At 63.2% G+C, this 20,044-nt stretch overlaps 2 protein-coding genes across 8 annotated transcripts; both read left to right on the forward strand.

Annotated features, from left to right (window-relative positions):
* The first annotated feature begins 1,306 nt into the window (after positions 1 to 1,306).
* Positions 1,307 to 10,775, forward strand: GJB3 (gap junction protein beta 3). 6 transcript variants are annotated; one of them, XM_068917436.1, is made up of 4 exons: positions 1,307 to 1,490; positions 5,786 to 5,920; positions 8,179 to 8,972; positions 9,807 to 10,775. In XM_068917436.1, the coding sequence occupies exons 3-4, from the start codon at positions 8,215 to 8,217 to the stop codon at positions 9,820 to 9,822; spliced, it is 774 nt and encodes a 257-aa protein (XP_068773537.1). In that variant the 5' UTR covers positions 1,307 to 1,490; positions 5,786 to 5,920; positions 8,179 to 8,214; the 3' UTR covers positions 9,823 to 10,775. The 6 variants fall into 6 exon arrangements, with proteins under 6 accessions (XP_068773537.1, XP_068773534.1, XP_068773532.1 ...); XM_068917433.1 differs by lacking the exon at positions 1,307 to 1,490 and adding an exon at positions 4,538 to 4,676 and having other exon boundaries at positions 9,807 to 10,412; XM_068917431.1 differs by lacking the exon at positions 1,307 to 1,490 and adding an exon at positions 5,056 to 5,229 and having other exon boundaries at positions 9,807 to 10,412.
* Positions 10,776 to 12,640: 1,865 nt separating this feature from the next.
* Positions 12,641 to 16,331, forward strand: GJA4 (gap junction protein alpha 4). 2 transcript variants are annotated; one of them, XM_068917426.1, is made up of 2 exons: positions 12,641 to 12,907; positions 14,019 to 16,331. In XM_068917426.1, the coding sequence occupies exon 2, from the start codon at positions 14,040 to 14,042 to the stop codon at positions 15,069 to 15,071; it is 1,032 nt and encodes a 343-aa protein (XP_068773527.1). In that variant the 5' UTR covers positions 12,641 to 12,907; positions 14,019 to 14,039; the 3' UTR covers positions 15,072 to 16,331. The 2 variants fall into 2 exon arrangements, with proteins under 2 accessions (XP_068773527.1, XP_009663843.1); XM_009665548.2 differs by having other exon boundaries at positions 12,796 to 13,336.
* The last annotated feature ends 3,713 nt before the right edge of the window (positions 16,332 to 20,044 follow it).

Consider the following 20,044-nt stretch of genomic DNA (forward strand, 5'->3'; position numbering starts at 1 on the left):
ACCCAGCAGGCGTGAACCTCACCGGCACGTCCGCCAGCCGGAGCAGCCCTGGCACCCGCTCAGCCTGGGAAGCTCGAAGGGGTCCCCGGGCACCTCTGCCCGAGAGGGGACCGCGGGGCAGCAGGCGGCAGCGATGGGGGCTGGGAGGGGACAGGTTTGATTTCAAGGGTGCTCCACGCCCAATTCAAACCTTCCGCAATTTTTTGCAAAGGATTGCAAAGGAATTTGGTTTGCAAACTTTGCAAGCCAGCAAGAGCATGATTCCACGGCAGCAGCGTGCGAGCTTGGTGCAGGCGCTGCCGAAGTGAGGTGTCCGGCGCGAGGCGGGTCGACAGAGCCCGCTGCGCGCATCAGCCTGCCGCTGCAAAGCCGGGGGAAAACACCCGAGCAAAACAGCCAAGTAAAGGAGAGGAAAAACACCCCAACCATTGATTAAACAATAACATTAAATGGCAGTATATGATCTCGTTTATTGCTGTAATAGGTCGTGTTTTTCCGTGACTAAGGCTGCACTGCAATTTCTAAGGCCATCAGCGGTAACCGAACATTAGCTGGGATGAATAATTAACAACAATTTCATGGCAAATGCACTCGCAAGTAACATTAACACTGAATATGCAGCTTGATCTGTTACTGGTTTCACTTTATTTAGAGGGTGTGATTATTATTTCTCTGTAAGCACAGAAAGCCCCGTTGCCTCTGCTGCTAAGAAAACAGCAAGAGGGGAAAATGCTGCCGTCGCGGCCGAGGGGCTTCCCGAGCACCGGTCGCTGCAGCTCCTGCCCCTTTGCAGCACGTCAGCATCAACGAACAAGATCCTGCGTGAGACGCTGGTCCAAACCACCCCCCAGAGGAGTGGAGGAGCCTTGGTCTGTTGTGGGGGAAAGGGAAGAGAAAGCTTTTTTTTTGGAAATTGCTGCCCAAGTGCTCCCCGAAAGCTCATGGGGGACAGCAGGCTGCCGCTGTCGGAGGGGACAGGACCTCAGGGGACGGACACCTTTGGGGTCATGGATGCAGATGATGAAGTACATTTCTTAGGTTTTCTTGCACATCTTTTCAGTGAGGCTGTTGTTATCTCTGGCTTCCTTCTGTCCTCGCCTTGGCTGCAGCTGCTGGATTATCCACCTGGAAATTTTCTCTGCTGAAGCCTTTAATGCCAGAGGATTCAGGTTGCTCTTTGTCTGCGAGCCATCACCTCTGATTTAAAGAGTCAGGGCTGGGCTGTTTGTTTTTCAGCAAGGTTCGCTGTTGTTGATCAAGGCTAGCCTGTGTTAGCAAAACCCAGAGGTGTCGCCCAGCTGAAAGCAGTAATCCCAAACGCCCTCCTGCCGCCCCTGCTTCTTCACATCAAAGAGGTGGCAGCGGGACCCACTGCGCTGCAAGACCTGACTATCCGGTTGCGTTTCTTCAATCTCGCTTGCAGCAAGTGTTGCACAGACTCCGCACAGCTCAGGGTATCTTGCACCATCCAGGCTTGGCATCAGCGACAGGTCAGTGGGACATCTGTGGGGTCATTTCTCTTTTTCTTTCTGGTGCATTTCTGTACTTTGCACAAAAGGGAACTGAAATTACCCCAGTTGGTGCTGCAGGAATTGTCCGGGGGCTGGAGACCGGACAGTCTCGCTGGACTGGTGTCAGTGGTAAAGCAAATGAGAACCGGGGAATGCTACAGTAAGAGGTGAATATTTTCCAGCCTTTGCATCATCACACAGGGGTTTGCATTTCCTCATTAGAGGTGCTGAGAAGGCCTCTCCTCCAGAGAGGAAAATCTTGAATTTGAGGGAGAGGGGGTTTTAAAATCAATACATCTAGCCCAACAAGATCTGCCCCTTGCTGGACACGGAGAGGCTCACGAGCACCGCAGCGCCGGTCCGAAACAGCCTGCTGCTTCCGTGCTGGGTCTTGTTTCTTCACTGCCTGAAAATTGCCTGTGTGCTGGGAACTGAAGAGAAACTGCCTGATTTATTCCCAACGTGCTTGAGCGCGTCAGCGCCCCGGCTGCCTGCTCCCATGCTCCCGGTGACTCCGGCGCGTGTGGGCGACGTTTCCTCCCCGGGGACGCGGCCGGGAGCGCGGCGGCGAGCGGAGCCGGCGCGAGCCGGCGGGGAGGGAGCGGGGGATCAAAGGCAGCGGATTTGGAGCCGGCCGACGGCTGAGCACCTCCGTCTGCCAGTGCCCAGCGTAGGACCCTTTTCCAGAGCCTTTGCGATGTTTCTGGCAGTGTGTGGAGGCCGTGTGCTGCCCTGCTCAGTCGTTTCCATTACGAAGGACTTCAAGTCGGTGCCTCCTGCAACTGTCTGGGGGGTTTTAGCGTTTGCATGTGGCGCTGAGGACTTTCGCCCCGCATCAGATAAAGCAGGAGCCGCATCTCCAGGTCGGGCTCAAGCGGGTCCGGGAACGGGATCTCCTCGCGGGGGCAGAGCCGGCACCCTGCGAGCGCGGCCGGGCGCCCTGCCGGGCCGTTTCCACGCCTGCGCCGCCCTCCTGCCGAAAAAGCCGGGCTGTGGGGACGGACCGCCGGGGCGGCGGTTCGCGGGCGAGCTCGGCTGCGCGGAGGGGAAGGGGCAGTCTGCTGCGGGAAAACAGAAGAAATCCTCCTTTAAATTGCTACATGGGGGGGTTTTAAGCTGCAAGAGCCCGGGCAGTAAAAACCAGCGGCTGACACGTGCTAATCCGAGCAGCCAGATGTGGGTCTGGAGGCAGCCGAGCTGGCGAGGCCGCCTGCCCCTTCCAAGCTTTCTCTCCTCCCGCATCCGACTCTGCACGGCCCAGGGCAGCCGGGAGCACAAGACGGGAGGAGGCGCCGACAAAGGACAAAACAGAGACTTGCTCCAGGCTGGGACACCCAAATACCGGGCTCAGCAGGAGAAAACATGAGGTGTTTTTTTTTTTCCCCCCGCCACCCAGGTGCCTTAGGGGAAATCTGGCAAAAAGGCACCTCAGCTCTTGGGGCCTGCAGCGGCCGGGGCGAGCGCCAGCTGAGCCGGGAGCATGTGTCCCCTCCCGAAACGCTGCACTTGTGGCCCAAAGGCTGCCCGGGGCCACGGCGCCGCTCGTCACCCAGCCCTTTAGGGGCAGAAGGGGACTAAAGTGATCTTATCGCTGGCGGAGAACAGGGGGGAGGCAACCGCTGCCCTAAGGAGAAAGCAAACTTCCTGGGCGTTTCTCCTCTTCTTCCCTTCTCTGCTTTGTTTTTCCATCTCTAAGGTCACGGCCCCCGAAATTCTGTGCTTGCTCGTGCCACACGGACTCTGCAAAATAACTTAAATTCCTGATCCCGCTGATAGGTGCAGAAAAATGTTCAAAGCCAGCTCCTGGGCAGAGGGAGGCTCCTGTCTGCTTGGGAAACCTCGTTTGCAGCTCTCGTCTTCAGCCGGGGGAGCACCGCGCTCAGCACCCCCATGCTCGCCAGGAGCACGTTGCACCCGTGCACGGCTGCGCGCGATGGGGAGCTGTGGGTCTGCTCCCAGCCCGGCTCCCGGCACGGCCCCGCGGCTGCCACGAGCAGCGCTGGGCCATCGCGCGGGGCCAGGCTGCCTGGCAGGGCCAAGCTGGGGCTGCAGCCGGGGCACTGGGCTCCTGGTGCCCGGGGGTGAGCAGACCCCCAGGCACTGACACCGGTGTCCCTGTCCCTTTGAGGGGGTCAGGCAAGCATCTGCCGCTTTTGTTTGACCTCTAGGAGCAAAAAAACCCGCAGGGCTCCAGTGTCCGCTTGAGCGGCTCCTTGTCTCCAGCGAGCGTGCAAAGCAAACCTCTCGAAAGCGAGTGCACGGCTGCACGTCCAACACCTCTGCCCCCTCCGCGTGGGCGCTGGCGAGAGCCCGCGGCAGTCTGCTCAGCCCCGCGGCATGCTGCAGCAACGCCCGCTCCGCCACCGCGAGCGGGCAAACAGCGGGTCAAGGGAAACGAATTCCTGCCTGGGCCGTGTCTGCCCAGGCGTGCGTGGCTGCACGCCCGGCTAAGCCCAGAGATACTCGGCCATCCCGGGCAGGGAGGGGGCTGACGCTGCCGGGGCGCTGGGGACAGGGATCCCGCTCCAGAAGCTTGTCCAGGGCTGTCAGGATGGATGGGATGGCAACGGGCTCCCTTTGCAATTCACTGCCGCCAGGTTTATTCGAGTTTTGGGGAAAGGTCTTGTCCAGGAGCATCTCAAAGCAAGTCAGGTGGCAGCTGTATGCCACTACAGGGGGGAGATCCCAATGCTCTGTTGCAAAAGCATTATTTGTGCAAAATCATTCAAAAACTGGGTAATAATGGCAGAACTTGTGATTCTTAGCGATAGTTGCATTCTGCCCTGCTCATATGCTGGTGTCAGCCTGCCTCCCCTGCGTCGCGGGTGTGGGAAGGTGTGACCGTCAGCCGTCTTGGGCTTTCCCCGGCTTCTTTGCAGCGCCTAAGCTGCTGGCACTGCTGGCGGAGGAGCCTGGCCAGCTGATCGCACTGCAGGATTCAACCCGCCTTTGCCGCTGAGCCCGTGCGTGTGCATGCATGTGCAGAGACAATAACCACCGTGGGAGCTGTTTGCTAGACTCACCCCGTTACTAAGAACAAACTACCCTTCCCCTGCTGACACTCGCTGCAAACAGAACCTGAGCACGCCGGGAGGCTGCAGAACGCCGGGGAAAGAGCTTCCCAGCGCCCCAGGCTGCCGCCTCCCTCCAGCTACTGCAGAGCAGGTAGCTCCGGGAGCCGGCAGGGCCCCAGGGGGCCGGGGGCTGCAGAGGGCAGCCCCAGCTGTGACGTGGGGCAGGGGCAGCCCCCGGCGAGGACAGGCCGGGCCGTGGTGCCGACGGCTCTCCTGTGCCGCTGGGGACCGGCAGGCCGGGCAGGCACCTACCCCGCAGGGCTAACGGGGGGGCGGTGGGAGCTGTGTTACGACCAGGGCGGTGGGTGGCAGGCGGTGGGACCCCCATGCCGTGTTCTGGCACGTTTGCACCCACGCGGGGCAGGACCGGGCTGTGACGCAGCGGTCTGGCGTGCGGCGAGAGTGCCAGCCTTGGCAGGAGGCGGCAGAGAGAGCCGAGCGCACCTTCAGCGTTGCCCTCGCTCCGGCTGGCTCGTGGCCAGGGCTCGCCGGGGCCGGGCGGGCTGCGGGTCTTGCACAACGCCGCGCACCCGCCCTCGGCGCATGGGGCTCGGCGCGGCACTCCCCGGCCCCCTCCCGCCCCGCAGCGGGTCCATGGCTGGAGGCGGCGCGGGGCTGCGAGCGGCAGCGGCTGAGCCGGGCAGGTGGGCAGTGGGGACGCGGCGCGGGGCGGGTGGCAGAATTTGCGGGGTTAAGGAGTGATCGCTGTGCCCGTGCGGTGGGCAGGATGGGGCAGCTCGCCTGCACCGGGGCGTGCGGGAGGCAGAGGGGACCCAGCTGCAGCCCCCAGCCTGGGCTTTTGGATGAGAGCGGCAGCTCCCTGCTCTCGATTTTAAAGCAGACATGCAAAGGGCTGAGTGAAAGCGCTGTGATTGCTTCCCACCCCGGCTTGTAGCAGCACGTTTACTGGCAGAGACGGATCTCCAGGTTTTAGATAGGGAGGTGAGACGAGACAAGAGGTTTTCAGGGTCGGGCATAGACGCTGCCCCGGCATCAGGCTGGGACGGTGGTGTGGGACTCACCGCGGCCCCCGGGAGGGACGCGCGCCCCGTCCTCCAGAGCAGGGCACCGCTCGGCTGAGGCCACGGTTTTTGGTGCATCTCAGGGCTGGCAGCGAAGGAGCGTGGTGGTGGGTCCGGGGCTCTCCGGCGGCACCGCGGGGCTCCGGGCAGCGCCTGAGGCTCTGCTCCTTCCTTGCAGACCCAGGAGGTTGCTTCGCACCACGCTACCCCCCCGGCTGTGACTCCAGCGGCAAGGGGACCCTGAGCACCCGTGTGCCGGCAAGCCACCGGCTATGCCCTGCTAAGCGGAGAGAGGAGCCCGAGCCTGTCCCAGGTACGTGCCGGGGGCTGCGGGGCAGAGGGGGGCTGTGCAGGGTTTACTGCGGGCAGAGCGGGTCTGCCCCGCTGGCAGAGGGACGGTCACCGCTTCGCTCGTGGGAAGAGCGGAAAAGCAATCTCGTTTCCCCCCACCCCCGACCCATCAGAAAGGCAATGAGCTGGCGATAATCTTGGGGCTGGGTAAGAGAAACAGCGGTCCAAACCTATGATGTTTTGGGCCCAGCTTCACCCCTGCTGGATGGCTCAGTCCCAAAACTGGGCTGCGAGCGGGCACTGAGAGCTTTCCCGGCGCAGGGAAGCAGCCCGTGGCCGCGGCGCCCGGGACCGAGTGCTCTTGCTGGGCCGGATCTGGCCGCAACCGATGGGACCCGCTGGCAGCCGGGAGCGGGATGTGCCGCGCAGCTCCCCGGCTCCGACCTGAACCTGCTGGGTGAGTCGGAGGCGGCTTTGCTGCCTCCTGCGGCATTTCCACGCCGTGGGCGCATTCCTTCTGCATGAGTGGTGCAGACGCCCTGCGATCTGCGACGGATGCGCAGGCAGGGCTTCGGCTTGCTCCCTGTCGTTGCTCACAGCAGCGATATTTGGGAAATACAGCGTCTCGTTTCTACTTGCAGGGTTGGCAATGATGCATTTGCAGTTTTGTCCCGCAGCCCCGGGGTGGCCATTTCTTTTACTTGGCAAAGTGGCCAGTTTGCCCTAGAAACATGAGCTTGGTTTGCAAGCTTAAAATAGCACTTTTTCCAGCTAAAACCTCAAAAACATTGCAATGTTTGCTTGAAAATTGGACCATTACTGAAGAAAGTGAGGCATTTTAAACTCAAATTGTCCCTAGACTTTGAACAAAGATAAGCAAAATTTTACAGTTGTTCATGAAACTGAACTTTTCTTGCAAATGCAAATAAAATGCAAAAAAACACCACTTCTGAGCCTTTCCAGCGCTCCTCGGTATCCTTGCAGGCCTTGCCCCTCCTTACTCGCTCCAGGATCGCAAGGAGTTTCCCTCTGATTGCCCATCCAAACCTCGCACATGGTGCAAATCCTTCTCGAGCTTCCAGGCGCAGTGGCTTTTGGTCTCCTACCAGCACAAGACTAAATGTTATTCGGAGCATCTTCATAAAAGTTAACAGCACGGGGACGTACCCGAGCCAGGTTTTCTTGAGCAGCCCTCCATCACCGGAGACGCATTTACAACCACAAAGACAATTGTTGCTAACTCATCCCTGGGCAAAAAAAGCAACCGGGGATTTCTAAATCCAGCCGTCTTCTTTCCGCCTGTTGCTTCACTGGCAGCAGTAAAGCTCCCGCCATCGGGACCTAACAACTCTCGGCGGCGCTTTCAAGCCCTGCGCCTGTCCGCCGGCGCCACGCACAGACTCTCGCCTTCGGCAGCTCCGCTCTCGCTCGGGTTCCCCTCAGGCGTCACCTTGCGACTGAGAAAACTGGTCCCTGGCGTGGTCTCCTCATCCCCCGCTCTGCAGCTCCGCTTCGCCTTTGGGCGCAGCAGCCAATTTAAGCTCATTTTACTCATGTGGAAACCAAAGCTCAGGGAGGCCAGGGCCCCGCTGGGCTGGCGATGGGAGAGCAGGCAGGGATCCTGGAGCTCCCCCAGGAAAGGCAGTACTTCCCTGATGGGAAAGGTCCCCATCCATCCCCAAAAGGCACTTCTGCATGGGTCTCTCCAGGCCCCAAAAGGAGGGGGGGGATCTCTGCTCTGGATGGAAATGTGCTGCGGTCACCGTCAGCCCCCTCCCCATGGGCCCGCCAGGACACGGGGCTGTTTTCGCACAAGCCCTTGCTTTGCTGAAGTATTAACCTTCCCACATAGCTGGCCCCATCTGACTCTCAGGGCACGGCCTCTTCTTGTTTATCCTGGCCCATTGCAGGGGATTCGCTGCCAATTTATATCAACCTACGCAATCAGACCTGGATTGAGGTTGGCAGGAACTCCTCCTGGTTCCTTATCACTTACCAAAAAGCCTCTATGAGAAGGAAGAGCAAAGCGGTTGAGTCACTCCTAAATGTCAATGTGAGTCAGCACAGGACCCAGCAGTGCCACCATTCAGCCCACATTTTATTGTACGTGCACGGGATGGGTCCTCCTCCACCCAAAGGAGTGCAGAGTGGGGCAAGAGAGTTAGGGAGGTTAAGGAGCCTGAGAGAGCCCTGACCCTGCTGAAATGCAGGGAGAGATGAACTGGCCAGTTATTTCCCACTGCATCTCTTCACCTTCTGTTTCTCTTGCTCTTCATCCAGGTTGGATGACTCTGGCCCCTGCCAGCGCCGCCCACCATGGATTGGAAAACGCTGCAGGCACTGCTCAGCGGGGTCAACAAGTACTCCACGGCCTTTGGCCGCATCTGGCTCTCAGTGGTCTTTGTCTTCCGCGTGCTGGTCTATGTGGTGGCAGCCGAGCGCGTGTGGGGGGATGAGCAGAAGGACTTTGACTGCAACACACGCCAGCCAGGATGCACCAATGTCTGCTACGACCACTTCTTTCCCATCTCCCACATACGCCTCTGGGCCCTGCAACTCATCTTTGTCACTTGTCCTTCCCTCCTGGTCATCATGCACGTGGCCTACCGAGAAGACCGTGAGAAGAAGAACCGTGAGAAGAACGGGGAGAATTGCCCCAAGCTCTACAGCAACACAGGCAAGAAGCACGGCGGGCTGTGGTGGACCTACCTGCTCAGCCTCTTCTTCAAGCTTATCATAGAGATACTGTTCCTCTACCTCCTCCACAAGATGTGGGACAGCTTCGACCTGCCACGGCTCGTCAAGTGCGCCAATGTGGACCCTTGCCCCAACACTGTAGACTGCTACATCGCTCGGCCGACCGAGAAGAGGGTCTTCACCTATTTCATGGTCGGGGCCTCCTCCATCTGCATTGTCCTCACTGTCTGTGAGATCTTCTACCTCATCTTCAAGCGGGTTGTACGGACTGCGCGGAAATGGAAGAAGTCCACCAAGCGCTCTGTCAGCTACAGCAAGGCCTCCACCTGCCGATGCCACCTCAAGCTGGAGGAGAAGGAAAACAAGTCCCAGAATAGGTCTGTGGCAGCCCTGAGGGCCTCGGCTCCCAACTTGACTTTGATCTGACAGGGTTGTGGAAGGGGGAGGGGGAGGGAAAAATGCCCTGGCAAGTGCCAGGGACAGTGACCCCATCTGCAATGCCACCACCAGACTCTTCAGCCGGGACCTTGATGGCTATAAAGGGGAGGGAGAGCACATCCACGGGAACTCTCCTACTTGGTGCTACCAACCGAATGTACCTCGTGGGGATACCTCTGCCCAGGCTTGTTAGGGCGACAAGGGAGGGACAGGGTCCTCGCAGGGAGGTTGTGTGTGACAGCCCCTCTTTGTGTGCGTGCTACAGGAGTTTGCAGCCAAAGAGCATCTCTGAATCCAGGAGCTCGTGCTCTTCATTTTGCTGCAAGCTGCCACGCCACAGCAAGCAGTCCCGTAGCTGGGTGCGTCTCTCCTCTGCGCTCGGAGAGCTCGGAGAGGAGGGGGGAGAACCGTGGGTGCCCTTATGCCATGGGAGAAATGACGGATGTGAACTTGCTGGAGAGACTACAACCTCCACAGTCTCTGTTAGGTGCTGTTTGTCCCTGCTCCCTTTTTGCAGCACATAATTCAGGGCCAGTAACCTCACGGGCTCTGCTGGAGACAGGATGCACAGTCGTATGGGGACCGAGCAAGGGGCTCCTGGTCCCTCCGCCCAACCAGGACCTTCCCAAAGAGCTGAGAGTCGAGGTCTAGGCTTTCTGTGGAATAACGCTGCAGGGACGACGGGACGGTGGGCACGTCCTCGGGTGTGCCGCTAGCGAGGGCCCGCTCGGCGCGGGCAGCAGCGTGCCTGAGGGTGTCTGTTCTTTCCACAGAGGAGAGGAGATGTGATCTCCCACCCGGCCCGGCCCGGCCCGACTCAGAGACCCTGCCCCTTGACCCATGAGCTGCGAAGTGCCCGAGCCATTCGACCCGTACCAGAATTGACTAAGCCCAACAAACTAAAGGCCCCTGAGAAAGGGCAGAGGGGCATCCGAGCGGACGCAGGTAAGGCCTGCGATCACCACTGGCCACTGCCACGGTGCAGCACGCTTTAGGGACCACGTCGATGCCCAGATGCTGTGCCTGAATGCCAGCTCCTCGGTCAGAGCCCTCGTCCTGCTGCAGGCAGAGGTGGAGCTGCTGCGGGTCCTTCGTGCTGCCAGAGCGGTGCTGCAAGATGTCAGCGAACCCAGAGCAATCACCGATGAGGGTCGCTGCAAACTGCCCATTTGGGGCGATTTGCCAGTCCTGGGGCAGAAGCAGGTTTCCCCTCTTTGCTCATGCAAGCGCCACGCTGATGTCCCCCTGCTGCAGGCTCCTCTGCTTCCCTCCGAACCGGGGTCTTTGCATCCCTTCCTCGCCTCGGATGGATGTTTCAGCAATGTCATTAGCTATGTAAACCAAAAGGCCAATAAATGTTATGTTGTTTGTAGATGCTGAGATCTGCTCTGTGTGCTGTGAGTCCAGGGAGGGGAACGGCGAGGGCACATGGAGCAGGGAGAAGGGAAATGGCTAGGCAGGAAGAAATGAATTTGCTGAGGTTTCCCGGGAGTCTGTAGCAGCCAGGAAGGTGGCCAGGTCCCGAGCGCTCCCGTCCCAACTGGGGCTGGTGCAGGTGAAGCTCTCCCTGAATCCAGCCTGCTGGGTGCCTGCCTCCGGCGCGGCGTTCTCCCGGCTCGTCACGCACCGTTGAGCTTTAATTCACTGCAACCGCGTGCTGGCCCCTGAGGAAATCAAAGAGGGATCAGCATCAATTATTTACTAAACCTTGATAAATATTACAATAAATAGCAATGATTTCCATTTAATCTCTCCTTAAACAGCTCAATGCAAAGGGTCTGCTGGCGCTCTGGTCAGCCGGGGTTTCCAGCTCCCGCCTGGCCGTGCTTCCCCACTCCGCGGCAGCACCCTGCCCGCGGGCCAGGCGCGAAGACGTCGGGCACCCGCACAGGCACCCGCGCACTGGGCACGGCCTCTCGGCGGGTAAAGCAAGGTGGAAGCAGGAGCATCAGCAGGCGAGGGCTGCTCCGTTTGCTCCTTGGCTATGGAGCAATGCCTCGGCTGTCAACTGCAGGCGGTCGGGAGCGGGAAGTGGTTCGCCGTGGGAAACGTGCTCCCGCCTCTGCGGCACCCTGGTATTTTGGATAGAGCAGCACATAGGGTGCAATTATTTTATATTAAATATAATGGTGCTTTTCCTGCTCCACCCACTGCTCAGCCCCAGCACTGTCTTGGAGGAGGAAATGCCACATCTTGGTGTTGGAGAACCAGTGGCTTCCTGCCATGCGCGTGGACTGGCCCACTTTCTTCCCTGCTTGCCCAACCCCAAATCCTGGCTGTGCCAAGCGCAGCGGGACAGTGAGGGTGGATGCACGTGGGGCTCTTTGCCCTGCTTCAGCCTGTGCATAAAATATCAGCATCCACCCGAACTGCCTTCCTGAAGCAGGGCCGCTGCTGCCAAGCCTCGCTCAGGTCCCCGTGCTCAGTGCCTTTGCACACACCCGCCCCAAACCCTGCAGCGCCTGGGACGGGACAGCAGCCATCCATTTCCCCCACAGCAGAGCTGAGCCTAAAGTTGGACAGTGTGTTACAGCCCGTGCATGCTTAATTAAGCTCATCTCATCAGCTCAGTGTGTCAGGCTTGGGGCTGTGTTTTCGAGGCCTCCCGGGGCAGCCCTGCACCGGGGCTCGGGGCTGCAGCGTGGCTCCAGCACCACCCAGTGCCCGGTGCACCGCACGCCACCGCGCCGACAGCACGGCACCAGGAAAGCGAGTCCGGCGGCCCGGACACCGGCAGGCCCCAACCATGCCGGGCACAGAGCATCCTCTGCTGCGTCGGGCCAGCTGCCCGGGGGCTGCGACCGAGCTCGGCTGGTACCTCCCGCACGTCCCACGTGATGCTGACACTTAAACCCTGCAACTTTTGGGGCTCCCAGCTGGGGCAACTTGCTGGCAGTCCCATCCCAGCTGCAGCACATCTGGGCACCCTGGGAACAGGACCCCTCGCTGCTGTGCCGGTTTAGCCTGGTGGGAGAGCCTCAGCTGGCGGAAGAGAGCGCGAGGAGGCTCTTCCCCCTCCCCAGAGGACGGCTGCTGGCACGGGCCGCACCGCGAGCCGCGCTCTGCCTGCAGCTCGCAGGGCTCCAAGGCACGAGCCAGCAGGGAAATCCAGGGAAATCCAGCTGCTGGCCACATGTCCCTGGGCCATTCGCCCTGTCCCGGTGCCTGGAGCAGGGCTGGGGCTGCATCCGCCTTGGGCATGGCTCGTGGCCACTGGCGCGCCGGGATGCGGGGCTCAGCCCCCGCGACGCTGGCAGGCCACAGCCCCTTGCTGAGACGCTGTCCCCGATGCGGCCACAGATCCTTCGTCCCCCTGTGCCGGGGCCGCCGGGACAGCGCGACGTCGCCACTGGGCAGCACACTGCCACCCGTCCGCCCGCCCGGCTCGGTCCATCCCGCAGCCCTGCCCTGTGATGGTTTTGGCTCCCAGGGGCCTCCCATCTGGGCTGATTATTATTATTTCAGTCCCGACTAACTTGTTTTCTTCCGCTTTCTATTTCCAGGCTGCGCTGGCCCCATCCGTCACTCGCTGTCAGACATGGGGGGGGATCCCGGCCGGGCGGCTCTCTCCGGACCCGCCACCCCTTTCCCCTCCCTGCACGGCGCCGGGGGGGGGCCGGGCTTCCCGAAAGGCCAGAGGGAAAGCGAGGAGGCCCCTGGGCCCAGCTCCCCGCACACCTGCAGCTCGGCTGTTGCTTTAAGCCCTGGTCCCTGGGTTTCCTGCCTGCGCTCCTCCTCCGCGGGCTCCCCTGGGTCCCCTCCGTGGCCAGAGCCTCCCAGGCCCCGGCTGCTCACATCCTGCGCAGCACCAGACGCAGGCTGGACGTGCCCGGCACCGGGCGCTCGCTCCGCAGCGCCCGCCCGTGCTGCAGAGGTGAGTGAGCGGCGCCGGGCACCGGCCGCGGCACCCTGGGCACCCAGCTGCTGGCAGCGGGCCGGACGGAGACGCGGGTGCTCCTGCGCCCTCCCCAGTGGCATCTGTCCTGGTGCCGGGTACTTGTTGCGGTGGGCGCCTGCTTTCTGCTTCGGGACGTGGGGTCACCCTTCACCACTTGCTCCGACTTTCTGCTTTGGGCACTTGCCTCATCCCTCCGCTGCTGGATGTCCCTTTAACAAGCCAGCTGGCACCTCTGGTTGCTTAATTGGCAGGGGTTAATTAGGAGTCAGGGCTGTGCCTGCTTCCTCTCTCCCAGCTGGCTTGCAGGGCTTGCACTCGCAGGGGGAGATGCAGGAAAGGCTCGGCGGCAGGCAGGGGTGACGCCGAGGGGTGCCGGGAGCCGCGCGCTGTGCTGGTCCCTCCGCGGTGAGTGGGGCTGGTGGACACAGGGGCCACGCAGCCGGCGTGACGGGGGCACTCCAGGCTGCTCCCGGGCTGGCTGCTGCCCCTGTGCCGCTGGACGGGAGCTGGGGCTGCCCTAGCCGAGGTCGGGGTGGCTGATGGGTCCCAAGGGTTGGTGCTTTTTGGGCTCCCTCTCCCCACGACCCTGCTGCTCTCTGCCCCTGGTGGAGCTGCTGCAAAGGGCTGGTGGTGAAGTAGGTTTGAGCTGCTCCTGCACCCAAGGGCTGCCCCAAACTAGCTACGTGCCATAATGGCTGGCCAGCAAGCCCCTCGCTGGGGGCCGTGCCCTGGGACGGCTACGAGCCGCGGGTGCTGCTGGCTAGGTGCTGCTGCTGGGTGGTGGCTCCCTGGGTGCCTGAGGCCTGGGCTGTGAGCGGGACTGTCCTGCGGGCTGTCGCTGCAGACGCCCCTCACCCTGTGCTGTGGGAGGGAGCCCAGAAGGGTGGTCCCCCCACACTGGGGACTCCTGCTTGCCAAGTGTGTGCCACCTGGGATGCTCCTCAGTGGGTTCACTCTGGGCTGGGACACTCTTTGAGCAGCTGTGTCCCAAGAAAGTTTGCAGGTTAGCCAGCCCCATCTGCCCTGTGCCCCTTGGCAGGGAAACAGAGGACTAACTTCTCTCATTTCCACTCTTCCCTGCTGCCAGAGACGTGAAGCTCCCTAGAAGATGGGTGACTGGGGTTTCCTGGAGAAACTGCTGGACCAAGTCCAGGAGCACTCCACCGTGATCGGGAAGATCTGGCTGACGGTGCTCTTCATCTTCCGCATCCTCATCCTCGGCTTGGCCGGGGAGTCCGTGTGGGGGGACGAGCAGTCGGATTTTGTGTGCAACACCAAGCAGCCGGGCTGCACCAACGTCTGCTATGACAAAGCCTTCCCCATCTCCCACATCCGCTACTGGGTGCTCCAGTTCCTTTTTGTCAGCACTCCCACTTTGATTTACCTCGGCCACGTTGTCTATCTCTCCCGGCAGGAGGAGAAACTGAAGCAGCAGGAAAGTGAGCTTCGGGCCATCCATAGCAAGGACCCCAAGATAGAGCAGGCCCTGGCAGTGGTGGAGAAGAAGATGTCCAAGATCTATGTGACAGAGGATGGGCGGCTCAAGATCCGAGGAGCCCTGATGTGGACGTACATCATTAGTGTGATCTGCAAGAGCATCTTTGAGGCTGGCTTCCTCATTGGCCAGTGGTACCTCTATGGCTTTTCCATGTTGCCCCGTTATGTGTGCAAGAGGGACCCCTGCCCTCATCAGGTGGATTGCTTCATCTCCCGCCCCACTGAGAAGAGCATCTTCATCATCTTCATGCTGGTGATGGGCCTGATCTCCTTAATCCTGAACCTCCTGGAGCTCTTCCACCTCTGCTGCAAGAACCTGCTTAGCAACATCAAGAAAGTGTCGGTGCCGACCAGCCCAGGCCAGGACACCTTCGCTGACAATGTGGTCTCTGGCCCCTACCCACCCAAGCACTACCCCTTCCTCCCCATGGGCGAGAGCCATACGCCGCCCTACCAGGCCTACAACAAGCTCTCCAGTGAGCAGAACTGGGCCAACTTCAACAACGAGGAGAACCTGGCCATGAGCAGCGGCAGCAGGCCCCTATCAGACCCCTACGCCGTGAGGGCTGCTGAAGCCCTGGCTCCCGATGAGAAGCAGTGCAGCCGCCCCAGCAGCTCGGCCTCTAAAAAGCAGTATGTCTAGCGCCGGGTGCCGGCGGCGGCGGGCGAGGGGGACCTTTCTCCATCCCTCCCACTCGCAAAGGTGCCAGCCGCGGCGACGCTGCCTGCCCTGTGCCGGGGCGCCGTGCTGCTGGGGGGCACGGCGTGGGCACCGACGGGGCTGCGCCCCACGAGGACGTACCGCGGCGCTGCCGGCAGAGCCTCTTGGGGCAGCCGCCCGCTCCTCCGGCAGAGCGAGACGCTTTGGGACCTGATCCTTCACGAACTCGGCTGAGCGCCTCTGGTCCCCGGAGGGCAGAGTCTTTTTTCTCTTCTTTTTTTTCTATATATACTGTAAACAAGGAAACCACAGAGAAGCTTTTGCGGGCTGTGTCGGAGGCTCCTCTGGGAGGACGAGCTCTGGGAAGTGGTTTGCCTCTGGCCTCCGCAGCCCCACGGAGCTGGTCCAGCCTCGAGAGCCGGACGGCTGCGGGGCCGGGCTGCCTGTGGCTGGGGGGAGCACTGTGTAGCGGGTCCTGGTCACCAGCCGTACCCTATTTCTGTGACCCCTGGCAGCAAGTTAATGCCATTGTGGCCAGCATGGTGTTTGTGGCAGGGATGCCCTGCTGCCAGCAATGAGGAGAGGGTCAGCTGTGGTGCTGGCTCCATGTTGGGGAAACTGAGGCAGCCGGAGCCAGGTCAGCCCTGGCGACCCCGATCTCTGCAGGGCTGCCGGCTCCACGGCCCTGGGAGTGTGAGCCCCCCCGCGTCCTGTCCCTGCGCCCTTTCCCATGCAATGTGTGTCTCTAAGTTATTTTTAACCTGCTGGCCTGACTATGAAGTTTTTCTGCCTTAAAGGTGCAGTCATGCGACGGGCATCGGGGCCCTGGGTAAGGCAGAGGGCTGTGCCCAGCCACGGCCCAGGCCCCCAGCCCCTTGAGCCCTGCTGTTTTGGGGGAGGAATTAGCCTAGCAATTGCTGGTTCGAGGGGGTTATGGTTTTTATTACTTTGCACAAGTCGTCTCCTGCTGTGGGGCAAGGCGCTGGCCGGGGCGGCAAGAACCGGCAGCCGCTGTGAGCGGTTGCCCCGACTTCCCCGGTCCCCGAAGCTGTGATCGGGGAAGGGCCAGCGGGGCCCTGCAGCAGCCGGGTGCTGCGGGAACCTGCTCCGCGTGTTTCCCGCGGGCCCTGCGAAGCCTGGCGAGGCCAGTGCGGGATGGGGGCGTTGCTCCCCAGCGCTGTTTTGTATTCCCACCAACAGATACAGAATGTTACATCTTGCTAAATAAAACCGAATGAAGTAAAAGGATGATTTGTGGTGCATGGTGGGGAGGGTCGGGCACGGGCCCCGGGAGCGGGAAGCCGGGGGCTGCGGCCCGCTCTGGCGGGAGCGGAAAGCACGAGCATCGCGGCACTAACGCCCTCCCCGCGGCCCAGCCTGCAGCACCGGGTGGCTCGGCCCGGGCTCCCGGCCGCCGCCGGGGCCTCTCGCCCCCCGCCCCGGCTCCCCTGCAGATAAACCCCGCGGAGGCCACGGAGCTGCTCGCTGCTGCATAATAGGTGGAAATGAGCTGCAGATAAAGACACACAATGTGGGTTCGGGCTGTTGTTTAGTTTCTCTGGCCAAATGAGCCCGGGGCAGAGCCTGCGCTCTCTGCCCAGGGCCTCTTCAACGAGGGTGTGACATACTAAAAATACCTCCACGTAGACGAAACGTGGGTGATAGGGTGCAGAACTGCTGCCGTCGCCCGCAGGCGGAAACGGCGAGGGAGGCACCCGGGTGCGGGCAGAGCCCCGGGCGGGCGGCGGGCACGGCTGCCCGGCGCGGGGGCAGGAGGGCGAAGGGGAAGACCCGTCTCCGGGCTTACCCCGCTGCCCCCCGGCACCCCCCTGCCTCTCCCACAGGGGCTGCGCAGGGTGCTGCAGCGGGGCCGGCGCCCGGGCAGAGCTGCGAGCGCAGCAGCGCCGCGGCGGCCTGCGGAGGGGAGCCCTGCGCGGCCGGGAGGAAATGCCAGTGCGAAAGGTAACGGTGCAGCCGCCCGCAGCGTGTTTACCCATCGGGCAGCACTTTGTTTGCTCTCCTCTCCTGCCCTGGGCTGATATTTTTGTTGGCGCCGGGGGAGCATCACGCTTTTCCGAACGGCCCTGCAAGGTGGAAAACAAGACGGCCGAGAGCCCCCCCCCTCTGCCCGGAGGCCGCGGCCAGCCGGGGCCGCGCGGGGCTGCGATAACGCGGCTCCGCACACGGCTATTGTTCCCGTGTTGTGACAAGGCGGCTCGGGGCGCCCGGCGTGACCCCCGCGCCGCCGGGGCTCGCGCAGCTGGGACCTGCCGCCGCCGCGCGCCAACAACAACAGCGCGGCCCTCATCTGCGCCGCGGGAGCTTCCCGGGGTCGCGGGGAGCGGAGGCGGCCGCCGAGCTGCTGGCACGAGCCCCCCCCGACGCAGGGTGTGCGGCCCTTAGGCAAATAAAAGTTTGGGGCTGATAAGGCTGCTGGCTGGCCCGGCGCTGCTGGCGAAGCCTTTCTGCGCCGCCGGGGGGGCAGCGGCCGGGCAGGCACGCACGGCCTTTCTCACACCTCCGGCGTCAACCGGCTCCTCCGCTCGCTTTCTGGGACTCGGGCAGCAACCCCCCAACAACCCGCCACCCCCCCGCCCCGCAGTGCCTCAGTTTCCCTAAGGGCAAAGCCGTAGCCCCGCGGTGCCCCATGCCTTCGGTGCAGCTTTCCTAGGCTCCGAGAGCCCCAGGGGGTTTATCCCCGGGGCAGGCGGGTATTTTCCCGGGAGGGGGGGGAAGCCTGCACCCCGGCACTGCCGCCAGCGAGCCAGCCGGGCTCTTTCTGCACCGACGGCGCCTGGGCTACAGCGAGCGCCTGGGAGGAGAATCACAGCATCACAGAAGGGTTGAGGCTGGAAGGGACCTCTGGAGATCATCTAGTCCAACCTGCCTGCTCAAGCAGGGTCCTCTAGAGCATGTTTCCCAGGATCACATCCAGACGGGGTCGAATCAGAGGGAGCAAAAGAGGGAGGGAAAGAGCTGGGCAGACGGGCAGGGGCGCGTGGGGCCCGACCGCCTCCCTGCCGGGTCTGCGCGCGCTATGCGCAGCTGGCCGAGCACCCACGCGGCTATCTTTAAGCTTTCCCAGTGCACGGAAAAGAGCGGGCGTCTAAATGGGAGCCGCTCACCGGAAGAGCAGCAGCGGGAGCAGAACTGCCGCTGCGTGGGGAGCACGGGAAGAGGGCAGGGCAGGGACGTGCCGGGCACGGGCACGGGCACAGCCGCGTTCCCCCCCGCCGCTGCCACCCCCGTTCCGTCCCGCGGTGCCCGGGGAGGGCCGGGAGCAGCCGGGGATGCTGGCCGGCGGCTCCGCTCACCCGCTGGCATCCCATCTTTGCGGGAAGAGCAAACCAGGCCCTGGACACGCTGCTGCCCGTCTGAGCGCCGCCGGCGGCAATGCACAGCGCGGGAGAGGCAAGCCCCGACCCGCTGCCTTCCTCCCCGGGGACTGGCCCCGGCCCGCAGCTATATTTAGCGCCCCCCGCGCGGGGCGCACCGGGCAGCGCGGCCCCCTCCCGGCACGGTGGCCCCCGCGGCCGCCTGAGAACCGCGGGGTGGGAGGAAGCGCGCTCAATAGCTGCCGCGACTTCCCGCATCCTGACATTGTCGCTCCCCTCCAGCAGCCGCTTCCTCGCGCGGGGGGCAGCGGGCAGCGGCGGCCGGCGGCCCCCTGCACCCTCGCGCCCGCCCCAGCGCGGCCGCAGCCTGCGCTAGCCCGTGAGCCGGGCGGCGGGGCTGCTCCTCGGGGGCCAACGCTTGCCGGCTCCCGGCGGAGCCGCAGCCGACGCGGCAGGTCCCCGCCAGGGAGGGCACCCCGAGCGTCGCCATCCCGCTCTCCCCAGCGGCCACGGCTCTTCCGCAGGGATTTGGGTTGTGTTATAACCCCGGCGCTGCCCGGCCCCAGCCCTGAGCAGGAGAAAGCTGCTGCGCAGCTCGCCGGGAGCACCGGGCCGGCCCGGCTGCCTGGCACCCTGCAGCCCCCTCGGCCCCCGGCCCCGGCCCCGAGCCGCCTGAGGCCTGATCCGCCGGCTTTGGTGGCCCGAGCGGAGCAGAGGCGATGCCTGCAGGGAGGGCAGGCGCCGATCCCTCTACAGCTGCCCCCCCCACCCCCCCAAAAAAATGCTTTTGCCATTAAAAAGAGCAGCGGGGCAGCGCCGGGGCCGTGGGGACGTCGGGAGGAAGAGGGTCTCGCAGTGAGAGGGAGCGGGCCGGGAAGCGGTTCCCACGGGCTCAGGGAAAGGGCAAAAGTGGAGCCTGGGAAAAAAAGCCTTGAGCAGCCGGGACGGGAGCCGGCGGCCCCCAGGGGACGCGCCGCTCGCTCGCCGGGGTGAGCACAGCTCTGCACCCGCCTGCCGGGACACGGGGCTGGGTGCCGCACGGCGCCGGGCCTGGCCTCGGGGCACGCATGTCCCCGGACCGTCCGCTCGCCCCCAGCACCTCTCCCCCGCTCCCAAGCTCTCGCACGCCACACGGCACCGGCGGTCGGGGCCGGGCTGGAAAGGGACCAAACCGCGCCGAGCAGCCGTCGTGCCAGAGCATCCCGGCGGCGACGACACGCTCCCCGGCCCCGCGCGCAGCTGGCGCGTCCGTGCGCTGAGCTAACCGGACGTCCGCCGCGGCGCCCAGGTGCGCCGAGCCTGCTGCCGGGCGACGCGGGGGGCTCCGGCCCGGGGCAGCTGGGCTCCCCCCACCGCCTCGGCGCACTCCTGCATCCTGCCTCCGGAAACAGCAACCTGCGCCTCTCGCAGGTCTTACTGATGGACAGACGCGCACACAACCCCCCCCCCCCCCCCCCCCCCCCGGAGGCAAACGGAGCTGGGCCGGGGCCGGGGCAGACAGCAAGGCCACAAGCCGCAGCTGCCTGCCCGCCGCCGACGGGGAGGGAGCAGTGAGGCGGCAGGGCCGGGCCGAGAGCAACCCGGCCGGCTCGTGCCCCGAGCCTGCGGGCATGGCCACGC

This window comes from Struthio camelus, chromosome 23 (genome assembly GCF_040807025.1).
Source record: "Struthio camelus isolate bStrCam1 chromosome 23, bStrCam1.hap1, whole genome shotgun sequence".
NCBI classification, from domain to species: domain Eukaryota; kingdom Metazoa; phylum Chordata; class Aves; order Struthioniformes; family Struthionidae; genus Struthio; species Struthio camelus.

What these genes read in the sequence shown, in the direction of transcription:
- GJB3 (XM_068917430.1), top strand. Translation starts at nt 8,215, where the DNA reads ATGGATTGGAAAACGCTGCAGGCACTGCTCAGCGGGGTCAACAAGTAC.
- GJA4 (XM_068917426.1), top strand. Translation starts at nt 14,040, where the DNA reads ATGGGTGACTGGGGTTTCCTGGAGAAACTGCTGGACCAAGTCCAGGAG.